Source organism: Dermacentor variabilis, chromosome 6, assembly GCF_050947875.1.
Source record: "Dermacentor variabilis isolate Ectoservices chromosome 6, ASM5094787v1, whole genome shotgun sequence".
Classification (NCBI taxonomy): domain Eukaryota; kingdom Metazoa; phylum Arthropoda; class Arachnida; order Ixodida; family Ixodidae; genus Dermacentor; species Dermacentor variabilis.
Genome location: NC_134573.1, coordinates 35133365 through 35148344, shown reverse-complemented (window position 1 = coordinate 35148344; position 14980 = coordinate 35133365). Strand labels below are relative to the sequence as shown.

Below are 14980 nucleotides of genomic sequence, written 5' to 3'. Positions count from 1 at the left end.
CTTCCCTCCTCGTATAACGAACTTTCCAACCATTTTTACATGGGCCGGAGACAATATCCTCTGCCACATCAGAAATTAGGCAGACCACAGGCTTTAACACTCGGGTTACTCCAGCTCAGGGCATGCCCTAACCCCACACTGTTAAACAGAATCTATAGAGAGATACAAACGACCAATATTTGCGAGCTATGCTCAGACATAGCATAGCTTAAAATATATGCACTGGCGGTGCCCCGCGTTACGAGACGGTGTCACGGCGTCCAAATGGGAGGCTGCCCTAAGCAGCCCTAAACTATGGGCTGTCCATCAGGCCCGCGACGCAGCAGAGAGGCTCGGTCTTTCTGTACCGACATGGAAACAGCCCGCTACGTGTTGACGTGCATTCCAAAGAACCAGAATGAAGTTTTACTGTACCATACCATACAGGACCTCCATACAAGGTGTCATGGTAGGCATAAAGATTGATATGAAGAAAAGTAGTGTTGATTGATTACGTTTGGTTGCAGTAAATGGGGAGCTTTGTGAAGTATTTCAAATTTTCTTGTTCGTGGATTTGCAGCAGGCTTAGACTGGTAAATCAGATACAGCTGGGATGCACACAGTCATCAAAAATAATATATTGATGTTGTTCTGGAAAAAGATATGCCAAATTATTTATGACTGTATTTACCTGTGGGCTTAATCTAAAAGGGGCTGTGCAACTCCTGATATCATCAACAGCCTATTTTTATGTCTACTGAAAGACAAAGGCCTCTCCCTGCAAATTTCCCAATTTCATCACTCTTCCTCATTCTTTGCTGTCTTCGACTGCACTTCGCTTCCCTTGGCACCCATTCTGTAACTCTGTTGGTCCACCATCAGCCCTATGCATTACGTGGACTGTCCAGTTTCATTTTTTCCTCATAATGTCAACTTGACTATCAGCTACCCCCATTTGCTCTGTAATCTGCACTACTGTCTTCCCGCCTCTTAAGGTTACCCGCAACATTTTTCATTCCATCGCGCTTTGCACAGTCCTTAACTTGTTCTCAAGCTTCTTTGTTATCCTCCAAGTTTCTGCCCCGTATGTTACTGGTGGTGGTCTGGATTAGAGGTAGAACATTGTGTTTCTATGCTCAAGGTCCTAAATTCAAACACTCATCTTGGCCACTACATTCTCAAGCTTGGAGTGATACCTGAAACCGGTAAAAAAATTCCTAATTTGGTTGCTCCTGAACTATTATTGTCCCACTGGCTCTTGGCAAGAAATATTGCCATGAGCTATGGGGCTTTACTAGTTCAGGAGCAACCAGATTAAGAAGGCCCACTGGGCTTCAGCAAGCCTTCCTCACCAAAATAGGAATTGGCCTCCCTGGTGCCGTATTCCACCACTACCTTCCTCATTATACCTTCTATCAAAAGGCATCAACTCGCAAATCTTTTGCAACAAGAAGTTTTTTTGCGTGCTTTGAATGAGTCGAGCCATTGCCAATCAAGCGATCACATTGTTACACCTTATTTGCTTTCCTCTTGTTTTTGCAAGTCTTGTGCCAACATTGAGCAATGTCCAGTTGCTTTGCTCATCATTGCACTGAGCTCTGGTATTAATGTGATGTCCAGGATGAGTCTGTGGTGTCAACTGACGATGGAGACCATTTTTTCGGCACAGCTGATTTGTCAAGAGTCATTGATTTTTTACTTCTGGCCCTGCAGGAAATACTGCTTTGCTTGTGACATCATGAGAAATTCAGCTGGTAGCTTTCGTATGTGTATTGGCACAACACGGCAAGCACAAATGGTGGTGACGATTGCAAGATATTCAAGGAAGGTGCAGGCAGGTTACTGAAATTTATACTTGTTGCAGCATATTCTGGGACATTAGTTGGCTGTTGGTTGTTGGAGAGCCTTGTTTTGTTACTTAGCAGATTTATTTTTGTGTAATCTATGCCGCTTACAAAAAAGTGGCCTAGATGCTCTAAAGGCTGCCCTAGAATAAAGTGGGGAGTCAAAGCAACTTGAAGCGAAACACTTTCTGAACAAAGTAAATAAACCTGCTTACTCATCTTGTGCATTTGAGCCTAATATTACTTTAGAATTTGCAGATCGTTCTTTTGCCACTTGATGATTATGCATATTTGTGGGGCACATTCTAAATCAACAAACAAAAGGAAGCAAAATTTACGCTTGGTCATTTGTTTCTTAGGTTGCCTTTCAGAATACATTGTAGCACATTTTGTTTTATAGTACATCCCCAGGTGCCCTTTTATTCCATTTTGTTTTGTTGCTGCTTCTCTAGAAACCAGTGACCTGTCTTTGTTCACTGCTTGTTCATATCACTACTGCCTTGCCTGCTAACCTATGCTAGTTTTGCCTTCGTTTATGCAGGCCTCATCCCTGGAGCTACTGTGCCTGACTTCAAACGCTCCGTTGCGGCCTGCGGAACAGCAGCATTTGCTTGACATGCTTGTGCCACGGCTCCCGCAGCTGCGTGCACTGCATGTGCATGCCCCAGGGGTGCGGCCTCTTCCACGCCGTATGCCGGGCCAGCCACGAATCCACTTTGACGGCAGCAATGGTGACAATGCCAATCCCACCATCGTCTTCACAAATGAGCTCAGCATCCTCTGCCGTGCATCGAATTTCATTGGCCTCACCAAGCCATACAACAGGGACCCCCAGCCCGTGCTGATGGAAGCCGTCAAGGGCTGAAAGGTTTGACGTAGGGCGGCTACACCCTTCACCAGAGGGGAAAGGCATGTTGGGCTTGTTTTGTTGCCAGGTGGTCTCGAATGAGACTACGGCAACAACATCAAGTATGGGCATGTTTTTGCTGGTCTGCTACACAGGGATGTTGCATTTTATTGCAAAAGGCAAGTGCAGTGATGGTGAAAAGCTGTTCTTTTGTTGCTGCCTTATGGGGTTTTGGTGAGAGAAGCACCGTGTGTAACATTAATCACTCATATTGTTTACCGTAGCATGGTTTCTCTTGGAGTCTGTAAGTGCTACCATGTGGCCACATGGTAGCATAGGCAGTGAAGGATTTGATGCTAAAAGACTGGGAAATGGGCTCTCTTGGATACCTTTGTGTGTGTGTGTGTGTGCGTGTGTGTGTGTGCGTGTGTGTGCACACGCGTGTGTGCTTACAATCAAGAAAAAGGGGGAGAGAGATAGAAATATTGATTTGGCCATGTTTCAACGTGTCGTTGGATATAAAATGCCAGCCACTTTATCTTGCCTCTCCTTGTAGCACGTCTCATGGCTCAACGTGTGCAAAGTGAATTGCTAGTCCCGCTGCTGTGACCTCGCAGTTTTAGTGTTGTGAATAGAAATAAGAAGGTGGTGGATAATATAGCCCTTCTTTTCATGCTGCGATCACGGCAAGCGCAAACTGCCACGAAGGCTCCTCACAATATTTTTCAGAGTCCTAGCAGAACAGGTCCTTGCCTGCTAGCTTTTATTGTTTTCCACATTTGCCTAGTTCTATGGGCTGAGGAAAAGACGAGTATACAGTGCAGATCCAGTTTCTCTGCAGTGATTTCACATGATCGCTTGGAAAAGAAAGAAATACTGCACAGTCGCAGTCATCTGTTCACGACAAGGTGAGCTTCACAGAAAGATGGAGGCTTGAAGTAGTGAGCAGAGTTTGAACAAAAGGTGTGTCAGGCGGGAGCCGAAGTTTCGACAAGGGGACTTGTCTACCCTAGCCCCCGGGATCGGTAGCAGGCACTCCGAATGTTCATCTTAACCGAAGAGCGCATGTGTGGCGGTTTGTCTTAAGCGGATCTTTTTTTTTTATTGAGTCTATGGAAAACTAAACAAATGTTCCCATGTTGTTTGTTATATCCAAGAATTCGGCTAAACCGAGTTCGTCTTAATGGGAAATTACTGTAGTACAGTAGAACCCCGCTGATAAGTTGTTTCAAGGGACCGTAATAAAGAACCTAAGAGCCAGGAAAATAACACGATAAAAATATGTTTCCGGTGGTGAACTGTACACAACTTTATTGCTTGCTTAGCACGAAAAAATATAGTGGAGCAATGCCTGCCACATCTTGTCCCGATCGACGAGCGCAAGACGTTTTTCTAGCATTAGCAAAGCCGTGTGGATTTCTGGATCGTCACTTGAACGCACTTAGCTTCTGATTAAGTCCAACGCCCCTACTGCTGGCATAAAGGTTGGCTCCACTAGCTGCTCCTCTTCCTCCTCCTCCTTGTCAACTTCGTTGTCAGTTGTGGAAGACTCTGCACACTTAGACACGATCTGGTCGATGGCAAGAACCTCAGAGGTACAACAGCGTTGTCTACAGAAGCATAATCACTGTAAGCGATCCCATTGGCACCAACGGCTTCCGTGTCCGTGGCTAAAAACATCCTCCCCTACTGCTTCATTGGTGCAAGTGGCGTTGCCAAGACATTTAGCGAAAGCAATTTGCCACTGTAGCTGCAGTGACGGTGCTCCAGGTCGCGACCAAATAATGCATGGCATCTAAGATTGTGATGCCTGTTGGCTGCTTCCCATGCGCCACACTTGCCAGCGACCGCTTGACAATGCACTTCCGATAAAAGTGCTTCATGCTTTTAATTATGCCAGCATCCAAGGGCTGCAGGTGGCTAGTCGTGTTGGCCGGAAGGTACACGACCTTGACATTCCATAGCGCCAAGGTATCTTTTGGGTGCACAGAGCAGTTGTGCAACAAAGGAATGACTTTTCTGTCCATGCAAGTCGGGAACTTCTCAAAGGGCAAGCTGGTCATCCATGCCTTAGCATTTTTCTTGTAATGGCAGGGCAGGTAGCAAGTGTTTTGAAATTTTCCTATGACCCAGGGCTTCATCATCTCCGAGCCATCTGAGTTGCAGCGCAGGCAGACGTTCTTTGCTGCATTTCCTGCCATGACAGGCCTCGCCCTTAAGGCTCAACGTCTTGTCTGGCTGCAGCTTGAAGAACAGGCTTGCTTCGTCTGCATTGAAGATGTTTCTGGGTTCATAATCCTTAACTATGGACACCACACTCTCTCGATCTGTCGACGGTTGCCATGTCGACACTGGCAGCCTCTCCGCTGACTGATTTGTAGCAGATCCTATGTCTCCTTTTGAAACGGTCAATCCACCCGTTCAACTCAGAAAAATTGTCCATCCCGAGTTCGTCAGCAACCTCCATCGCTTTCTCTTGCAATATTGTTCCGTTAACATCGGCCGCGCTGATATGCTTGAACCACTTGAAAACGGCCTCATCAAGGTGCATCTGCAATGCACCCCAGCCTTGCTTGCAGTTTATGTCGAAGGGCCGGGCGTTTTCTTCAATTTCGCCTCTTTTAGTGATAATGGAGTTAAGGGTAGACAGCGTTAGCCCTAACTCCTTTTGCTACGCAAACCTTCTTTCCCGTCAGGTTTTAATCCACTTTGCGCAGAATGGTCAACTTTTCTTCCATTGAAAGTGCTTTTCGCTTCCTTGACGCCATAGAAAAAAACAAGCGGACGCTTCCTCAGCAGACTAGTTTCCGCCTAGGCCCGTGCACTGGAGAGAAGCCACTGACAGCAGCCCACACACGACTACGATGAGGCACATATCACAAGTCCACAGCATAAAGGAGCCAAGGCAGCGAAAGGTGGCAAAGGACAGCAAGCGTAAGTGGGGAAAGCGCATCCACGCAACTGATGCAACCACTGACATAAACAATGATTCAATTTCAATCCACTTCAGTCTTTATTTTGTCTTGGACAGAAGGAGACAGGACTAAAAGCTTGCAAGCTTGACAGAGTTCCTGCCGCCTGATGGTAGTGCAGCCTGCGCAGGTGCCCCTTGCAGTTTTTTTCCTGTCGCAGCAGCACGGCACAGCGTCATGCGGCTGATTTTGTAGTCAAGTCAGGCCAATCCATGCGAAAAGCGAACATGGTCGTCGCTGCTCATCGCTTGGGCCTGATTGGGGCGCCAGTTCTCAATGTAGCACACGGGAGCGTTCCTGCGATTACGATGTAACAGCGGGATTTCTAATGCATGGGGTCCTATGGGGGCGATGCCGGGACCGACCAACAAAGACTTGGCAGCCAGGAAAATGCTGCAGCTGGGAACGTAAGAGCGGGGATCGACTGTAATGAGCTAGTGAAAAGAGAGGAGGGAAATATTTTCCCTCGAAGGTTTCTTACATGTATCACCTTCGACTGGGCTCTGCTAACAGGTGTAGTGGCACGATGCACCAGCAGCAGCCAGGCTGTGTAGTGTCGGCTGACTTATTCTTGCGGCACTTACTAGAAGCAGTGTGGAAAGATATATGCAGACCAAAATTTGAGTACAGGTGTCTGAACAGGTTGCTGCCTTCTGCTGGCATTCCAGCAAAAAAGAAAAAAAAAACTAAATATTTTTTGTAGGGTACCATTAACACTGTTACTGAATAAGGCGTCTTAAGTTGTTTTTTCAGTAGTGCATCTTCATGTTGCAACTAAGCGTTCTTAGCAGGCACTAACCTTAACAATCCCCTTGTCACTCTGATATCCTCAGATTCTATTTTTTATTGTTGTTTGTTTTGTTTTGTGTTGAAGCAAGTGTCTTGTGCTTAAATTAAAGGCTTGCTTTATTGAAATTGTGTTGCGTCAGTTTTGGCTGAGGCAGAATAAAGAGACAGCAGGCACAACATATCTTAAGGACAGAATTTGGTCAGACTTTCAGATACTTCTCCCTCAAAGCCCCTATGTTATTTAAGGACATGCTGCTAGCTAGTACTTGGTTGTATACATTCTTTTATGGCATGAGTAGACAGATCGGAGTCAGCAGTCACGTACACATACCGTATTTACACGATTGTAATTCAACTCAAATGTAAGTCGACCCCCCTCCCCCCATATCACGACCTGTTGCCCGAGCATGGGTTGGAGTCCAGGAAAAAAGAATTGTGCTAAGATGGAGAGAAAAGGATAGCGCTTGTCTCATCAGTTTCTACTGTTTTTGTGCTTGTTTTCCTCTGAGATAGAATGCACAGTTGTCTGACTTTCTTTCTTCATTCAGTTGGGTCGATGTTTTCTCTCGGTATGTTGTGTTGTTCTGACTCGTAGCTAATACATGAAGGGTCTGTGCCACTGAGCATCATTTAGACATTTTTTTTCTTCATGGGATGTTAGGAATCTAAGGGTGGAGGGACTTTCTTGTGCATTGAAAGCACAAAGTGGTGACAATATCTATTTGGCAGTCTTGTTTAACAAGGAATGGCACGAGATGAGACTTTCTTTTAACCAATAAGAGTGAAAGGTCAGGCTGTTTGGTTTTGACGGAGCCTAAACTTTGCTCTAGCCTTGAAGGGCCCCACACGCGCTCCCTGTGCCTTGAGCAAGTGACGTTTCTTCCCTGCTTTCTGCCACACCCAGAGACAAGGGACTGCGTCTTGTTCGTGCATCGAGCCCTACCTCTTTTCTTTTTCTTTCTTCCTTTTTTTTGCTGCATGGTGCATTCAAAATGACATCATTGTGCACTGGATGATTAGCCAAAATCACGTGCCATGGTGAGTGATGTAGCTAGCACTGCATTTTATGTTGGCACATTTGTGTGTGTGACCTCGACTCTAACCGAGGGTGGAGGTTCCTTGGAAGGGAGGGTGTGCGGCATTTTGTTTGAAATTTCAGCTGTTTTCGTGGCCTGCAATGCTGCAATACTTTGCAGACACGATTGGCAGGGCATGATGTGTATGGTACACCTGTCTGTTTAAAATTGCCAAGCCTGGTGAGGGGTCCCTTGAAAGACATGGAAAGACACATGAGACCTGGTTTCAGCAGGTTTCTAAAGCTTCATTTGAAAGTGTAGCATTCGTCCTGTCATCCACTGTCTGCTCATCTGCTAGTGCAGTATCTGCAGACCACTGGCAGGAGATGCAAGTTCCTTGTGAATAAACCTGTTCCTTCTGTCATCATTGAGAAGGATTGTAGCTTGGCATTCAAAAGGAAGAAAAATGAGTACGAACTTGAACTGTGAAAGCCCCGATAATACTTTTCATTGTTACAAAGTGAGGGATGTCGTACACCTCAAGCTTGTGCACAACATTTGGCCGCAGGCAAAATGGAAAGATATTCATTCAGGATTAAACTGCATCGCTGCATCTTTCTTTTCCAGGTAGAGTAAAAGTTGAAAGTACACAAGCATAAGCTAAACATAAAAAGCATTGGCTTTCCTCTGTGCCCTCAGTGGAAGATCATAATTGAACCACTTCTGCATTTTTTCCTTACTTCTTGAAAGCATCCTAGAATGGAATCGCAGCCACTCGAAATAATTACAGGCACTCGAACCAAAGAGCCTTATTAAAGTGAAAGTTATTTTCTCGCACATGTTAGAATGGAATATGCGAAAATATGTGAAAAAAACAAAACAAATGTATCATTGCTCCAGTAGGCTTGAAAACGTAAGCTAGGACAACAGGGGCGGTGCTTTAGTTCAAGCTTTTGAACACGGAGAGAATCAGTCGGCCTTGCTTATGGAGCACTGCACTTTAGAAACATTCCACTGTGTAAGGTGTCTCATTTTGACTTGTGTGCCTTTCAAAGTGTGATCAAACCAAGTGTCGTCTATTTGCTCCTCTCTATGTGGCATTTGGCTCATGCTCAACCTTCTCCAATACTTCTGTGAAATTAAGTGCTTTGCAGTGGCCCATCCTGCCAGATTCCTCGTTTTCCTCATAGAAGGATCACAGTTACATCATCAAATTTGTGCTGTATTAGAACGCAAACATAAAGCATTAATCCTGATATCAGTGACTAATGAGTGTCGGCGGTGTTGAAATGAGGGTGGAAATGTGCACCGCTGCCTACAAATATTGTTGATGCTTCAAAATTACAATGTGGATCACTCGCATACAATTCTCTACAAATTGGGTTTGGATTCACACTGTTCGTACACAAAAGTAATCTGTTGGAATGGGCACCGGCCAGTCGCAATATCCAATGAAAGCAGAAGCAAAGCCATGGACTAATGATAAACAATTCCCACAGGCAAACCATTTTGTGAATTCAGCCCCTGATAAAATATGGCAAATAAACAATGTGTCTTCACTATATAGTACTCTGATTAAATTACTTCATTTTTGTGCTGTGGTGTTGTTTCATAACTTGTACTTGGGCGAGCCACTTTGTACTAAAGGAATAACCGCAGCATTCACATGACAGACAAAGGAATGGTAACCTCATGACCTCATTGGATGTATCATTCGTCCTGTCGGCTTTCTTGTGTTTATCTTGTGAATGCTACAGTTCTTTCAATAACGTGGCTTTTAACTTGCTCGATCCAATACATGTTTCTTTCCCTCGGTCCTTCCCTCGGGTACATGTGGCCATAGTAGTCACCCACATCCATGGTTGTGCTTTTCAAGATGTCACCTCTGTGTGAATAGCTCGCTATTGTCAAATCTTAATGGTTGTTTGGAATTGCCACTATTTTTACACTTGCACATGCTTTCTTTTTTCCTGATTACAGCTCTCATTAATTCATATTGTACAAGGTAACAGCAATTTACACATTTCTTTTATCTCTTTTTTGCCTAAGTTGTCGTAGTAGTAACACTTTGGTGCCGCTTATTCTGTGATACATGCTTGTTGGCCTTGTGCTTCCATTATATTTTTCTGAATACTATTAATTTTCTGCTAATTACTCTGATGCCTACTGTTCCTGAACACTATTGTGCCCCTATGTTCTGTGCCCTGCTGTATTCTTCTTGTGCAAACCTATGGTGGCTCTCTTTCTTCACTGTTTAGTATATACCGCATATCTGTTTTCCATGTTGATGTCATGGCAGTTGAAGCTGCACCCATGGAAAATGTTACTGTTGCACCTTTTGGCGTATACATCTGCCCCGAGTGATACCTTATAATCATCCTAATTCTAGCATACCCTTATGTTCTTCAGCGTTTTCTCTTCATTGCTTAGGTACACATTGTGCTACACACTCATGTTGTGTCGTGCATTACTTCCATAACGCTGTGCGTGCCTAGATCCCCCTTCCCAAGTATCAGAAAGGAGCTCAACGTTTGTTGCACGTTAGCACGAGGAAGCGCACTGTCAGATGATAATTAGTGCTCTGATTTAAAAGCATTTGACGTCTTCACAATTGTGGAAAACATTACAGCTTTCAGATTGCACTTATCAGACTTCTTGCCTCTGCTTTACACTTCCAGCCTTGCCCTCCCTGTGCTCGTCTGTTTTACGATTGGTTGGTTGCTGTATGTTGCAGAAAGTGCACTTTGCACTCCTGCAGCGCATTCCTGTAAGTAGACAGCAGCCTTAAAAGGCACTCCCTCAGCGCCCTGTTGTTGCATTGACAGAATAATCGATTGGACTCTGACTGCTCTACTCCTGATGCCTCTGCACCTATTTGACCACAGAAATGTGCCATTGGAAAATTCACCCGTTCTGGGGTGCATTTTTGTTGCACAACAGTAACGGTAATCATTAGCATTCCCATGCATTAATAGCAAGCTACCAATGCTTTCCCCTCAGGTTTTGCCTTCTGCATAAGATGCTCGGCACATCTAAACATTCCTGATGAGTGCTGGGCTCATGCGACATTAAAAGAACCATTGTTACCACAGGAAATATATATTTATTGTTGTGGTTGTGTGCCAGAAGTACACACCAAAACTGGTAAAAGATGGTGGCTCTCATATTGAGGCCGAACACTCGAACAGGTTTAACAAACTGCTCTGTACTGTATTTACTCGCATAATGATCGCACTGTCTTGTAAACAAAAAATTGACGGAAATTCAGGGGTGCGATCATTATGCGAGTTGAATTTTCCACGAAAAGAAAAAAAAAAACATTTTTCATCCCGCATGTGCTGCGGATGACAACAGGTCAACAAACAGACAGCTGCCACTGTAATAGCGCGCAACGCAAAAGCAAAAATGGCAGCCAGCGGAGCAAGCCGAACACGCCGAACTCAATTTCTTTTCTTCTTGCGATTACATTGTGTGCATTGAAACAGTTCCTTCTGTATCAGTAATGAATAATATTGTTAATATCGGCAAGTTTGCAGCAATAACATAGCCATGTCCACTTTGAGGGGACAGAAACAGAGATGGGCGCACTTAGCTGCCAGTGACACAGAAACGCATGGCGGGCATGCTGCGAAAACTGTGGCATTTGTCTTCACTACTATCCTAATAAGGCGCGCTTTCGCTAAGGGTGGGTGACTATCTTAGCTGTGTTACAAGCGACGGCGTCTGAATAGGATACACTTCTAACGTGACTATCGTTGCCACTTGCTATTTGTTGCGTGCCCACGAGTGCAGGCGCCTTTCTGTTGTTGTTGTTGTTGTTGTTGGCCGCAACCATTATAAAGCCTATAAATAATAAAGCCAAGGCAAGTTTGTTTGTAGCTTTTTATTTTCATGGAAGTGCGGAAAATGATGAAATGGGGCATCTGCTTTAGAAAGTTTGGAGTGTGCGGACCACTTGGTATGTCTTGAAGAGTCGATCACGTAGCATTCGGCAGCATTTGACAGATGGCAAGCGCGATCATCATTAGCTAGACTTGAAAGTTCGGAAGTTTATTTAACGTAATTAATGTACAATTGCAAAGTACACACTTTTGGGACCCAACACATTTGTTAAAGGGTCCCTACCGATTGTTATTAGAAAAAGCACTTCTATGGCAGCTGTCTTTTTAATACTGTAAAATCGCATAAAACTGAAATAGCTGAAATAAGTAAAACAAGAAAATACAGTAGTAGGAAAAATTTCACAAATGAGATATATTTTTCTAACAATTTCTTTTACATCGTCAAAAACTTTAGCACAGGAAAAGAAAAAAAAATTGAGGACGTGTACAAGCATGCACAGTGTTACACATTGTCATTCGGGGTGCGATCATTGTACAGGAAAGAAAAAAATTGCATTTTGACGACAAAATGCAGGGGTTCGATCATTACACGAGTAAATATAGTAAGTTTATTGGTGCCCCAGATGGTGCCACACCACCACTGAGGTCAAGTGTCTGGGGCTCGAGTGTCCCTGCGCCACCTGAGAGAGACTCATTCCAACTGTGGAAGCCTGCACATGGTCGATCGTGATTCTGTGCCTGTACGTGAATAAATAGTTGTATCGCAGTATAAAATATAGAACTGGCGACGAGAAGGGGATTGTGGATGCAGAATCAGCCTGGGGAAGACATCAACCCCAGATGCAAGCAGGCAAGTGATTCTGCTTCCACAGAACAATAACCGAACTACACAACCTTATTGCGCAAACGTACAAATATGGCGATGTTTGGCAAGATGGAGGAATACAGCAAGGAGTCCTGGCTTTTGTACACAGAATGGCTTGATGCATTCTTTAGTGCAAACGACATCCAAGAAGACGAAAAATAAACTATGGAGGACATGACCGCAAACGGCCAGATTGCAAGCACATCAACACCAAGTGCTACAAGTGTGGCAAGGTGGGACATTTGGCGAGCTGCCGTCTTTCCAACACTGACAAGGCAAGAAGCCAGTCAGGTCGAGCAAACAGTTTCGAACCAGGTAACAATTCAACCGAGTACTTTCTGCATTCACTGGCAACAAATTCGGCTGTAAACCCCATCACAGTAACCTTCAAGGTGAATGGAGCCTTACTAGAGATGGAGTTAGACTTTGGGTCACCAGTATCCGTCATCTCGGAAGACACATACAAACCCAGCCAGCGTTCACTACCCCGGCTAATGGCAACAGACGTCAAGCTAAAATGCATCTGTGGGGCCATCCTTGTGCTTGGTTCCCTATGTGTAGATGTATGCCTAGGCGAGACTACGAGTCAAAGGTCACTCTTGGTAGTTGGTTGGAAGAGTCCAAACTTGTATAGCCAGAACTGGTTGTCAACATTCAACCTTCTACCAGGGCTCCTGAACATGACACAACTGGTAGAAACTGCAACGGAGCTTGTGGTGCAAAACATGTTGTAAGAGTTTGAAGATAGGTTTAAGCCAGGTTGTGCAGTACTCGAGGGACCTCCAGTTCGTGTAGAGCTTCTACCCGACACTCAACCGCAGTACTACCAAGCCCACTCTGTACCTTATGCAGTGCAACAGAGAGTGGAGCATGAACTTAAAAGATCGGAAAACGAAGGAATCATCACTTCGGGGATCTTGACCACTCAGTATAGGCATCTGCCATAGTACCAGTGCTGAAAGCAGGAGGAAAAAGCATCGGGACTTGCGGAGACTACAAGTTGGGCGTGAATCTTGCAGCGATTACAACCTAGTACCCACTTCCAAAGGTTGAAGACATTTTCACTTCCTTGTGAGGTGGAGTCAAGTTGACGAAGAGAGACTTAAGGGAGCCACAATCAGATAGATACATGTGAATGAGGAGACAAGCAAACTCCTGGTCATTAATACACACAGAAGTCTGTTCACATACAACCGCTTAGCCTTTGGTCTGTCATCAGCTTTGGCGCGCTTCCAAAGAAGAATAGAACAAACTAACCACTGTCTACCTAATGATGCCCTCGTGACTGGCAAGACTGATGCAGAGCATCTGCAGAATCTCTGAAAAGTCCTGCAAAGGATCAAAGAATCAGGTCTGAAGCTGAGACAGGAAAAGTGCGAGTTCTTTAAACCATCACTTGGTGTACTTGAGTCATGAGATTAGTGTAGCTGGACTTCGGCCTGCAAAGAAGAGCACTGAAACCGTCATTGAAGCACCAGAACCCAAATATGGGGGGAACTAAGGTCCTATATTGGACTCCTTTTGTGCTACGAAAAGTTCCTGCTTAACATGTCGACACTACTAGCACCTTCGTAGGCACTGTTACAGAGGGAAACCCATTGGAGAATGAGATGCTTTTACCAAGAACAAACGAGCCATTATGGAAGCAAAGATTTGGGCCCACTAATATCTATCAAAGGAGCTTGTGCTAGCTTGTGATGCCTCACTCTATGGGGTATGTGCAGTACTGTCACATCAGCAAGGTGGGGTGGAGTCGCCACTGGCATTTGCATCTCGCACCCTTACACCAGCAGAACCAAACTATTCACAGCTAGAAAGGGAAGCTCTTGTCATAACTTTTGGTGTCGCACGCTTCAGAGACTATCTTCCGTGCCGTTGTTTTGTGCTAATGACTTATCACAAGCCATTGGTGGGTATCTTTCAAGTATACAAGGAAACTCCAGCCATAACTGCATCAAGAATTCAACACTGGGCTGTTACCCTTGGAGCTTACAACTACAGCATCGAGTACCATTCGGGACACCTCAATGGGAATGCAGATGCCATGAGCAGGCTGCTGAAGACGTTGCACCAACATCCAACAGAAACACCAAAGCTGCTAAAATCAATCTACAACCTCGGAAAGCTGACAATAACAGTTAAGCAACTGCAAGACCTCATGAACAGTGACCAGAGCCGAAGTCAGGTTCTAGAATGGGTAAAGGACAGTTTGCCACAAAGCATGCCAGACAAGTCGCTACAACCATTCTAGAACAGATGGGATGAACTGCGTGTGCATCAGAATCTTCTATAACCGGGGAAATCGCATGATTGTGCCACCTCCTGCCCTCCAGCTTGTCCTTAAGCTGCTCCATGAAGCTCGCCAGGGTATGGTCGTAATGAAAGGCATGGCAAGGTCTCTTCTCTGGTGGCATGGCATGCCTGCCAGTACTCTATGCATCTGAGCACCACGGCTCAGATTCATAGAGTACTGCTCTTGACGGTGTCCAGAGCGCCTTCAGCATTCTCCAATGCCACCTAAAGCATAACCAGTGTCCTGGCCAGAACCGCAGGGATGCTGGGTGCATTTGCACTTGGACTATGCTGGACCTTTCGAGGGGAAAATGCTTCTTGTAGTAATTGATGCAAAGTCAAAGTGGCTCGAAGTGGTCAGTGTGTCAAATGCCAATTAATATCAAACGACGAACCACCTGCATGAATTTTTTTGCAAAGTTTGGATTACCAAGGTGTATTGTGACAGATGGGGGGGGGGGGGGAGATGGAATGCCCTTTACTGGTCAGCCCTTGCAGCAATTTGTTCAAGAAAATGGAACCAAGCATTTCCGA

At 45.0% G+C, this 14980-nt stretch overlaps 1 protein-coding gene across 1 annotated transcript in view; it reads left to right on the top strand.

The window, feature by feature from the left end:
* Positions 1–11319, top strand: part of LOC142584726 (uncharacterized) — a 35933-nt gene extending 24614 nt beyond the window's left edge. The window contains exon 2 of the mRNA XM_075694953.1: positions 2365–11319. Within this exon, the coding sequence (XP_075551068.1) occupies positions 2365–2688 (324 nt within the window). The 3' untranslated portion in view covers positions 2689–11319. The remainder of the gene's footprint in view (positions 1–2364) is intronic.
* Positions 11320–14980: the final 3661 nt, after the last annotated feature.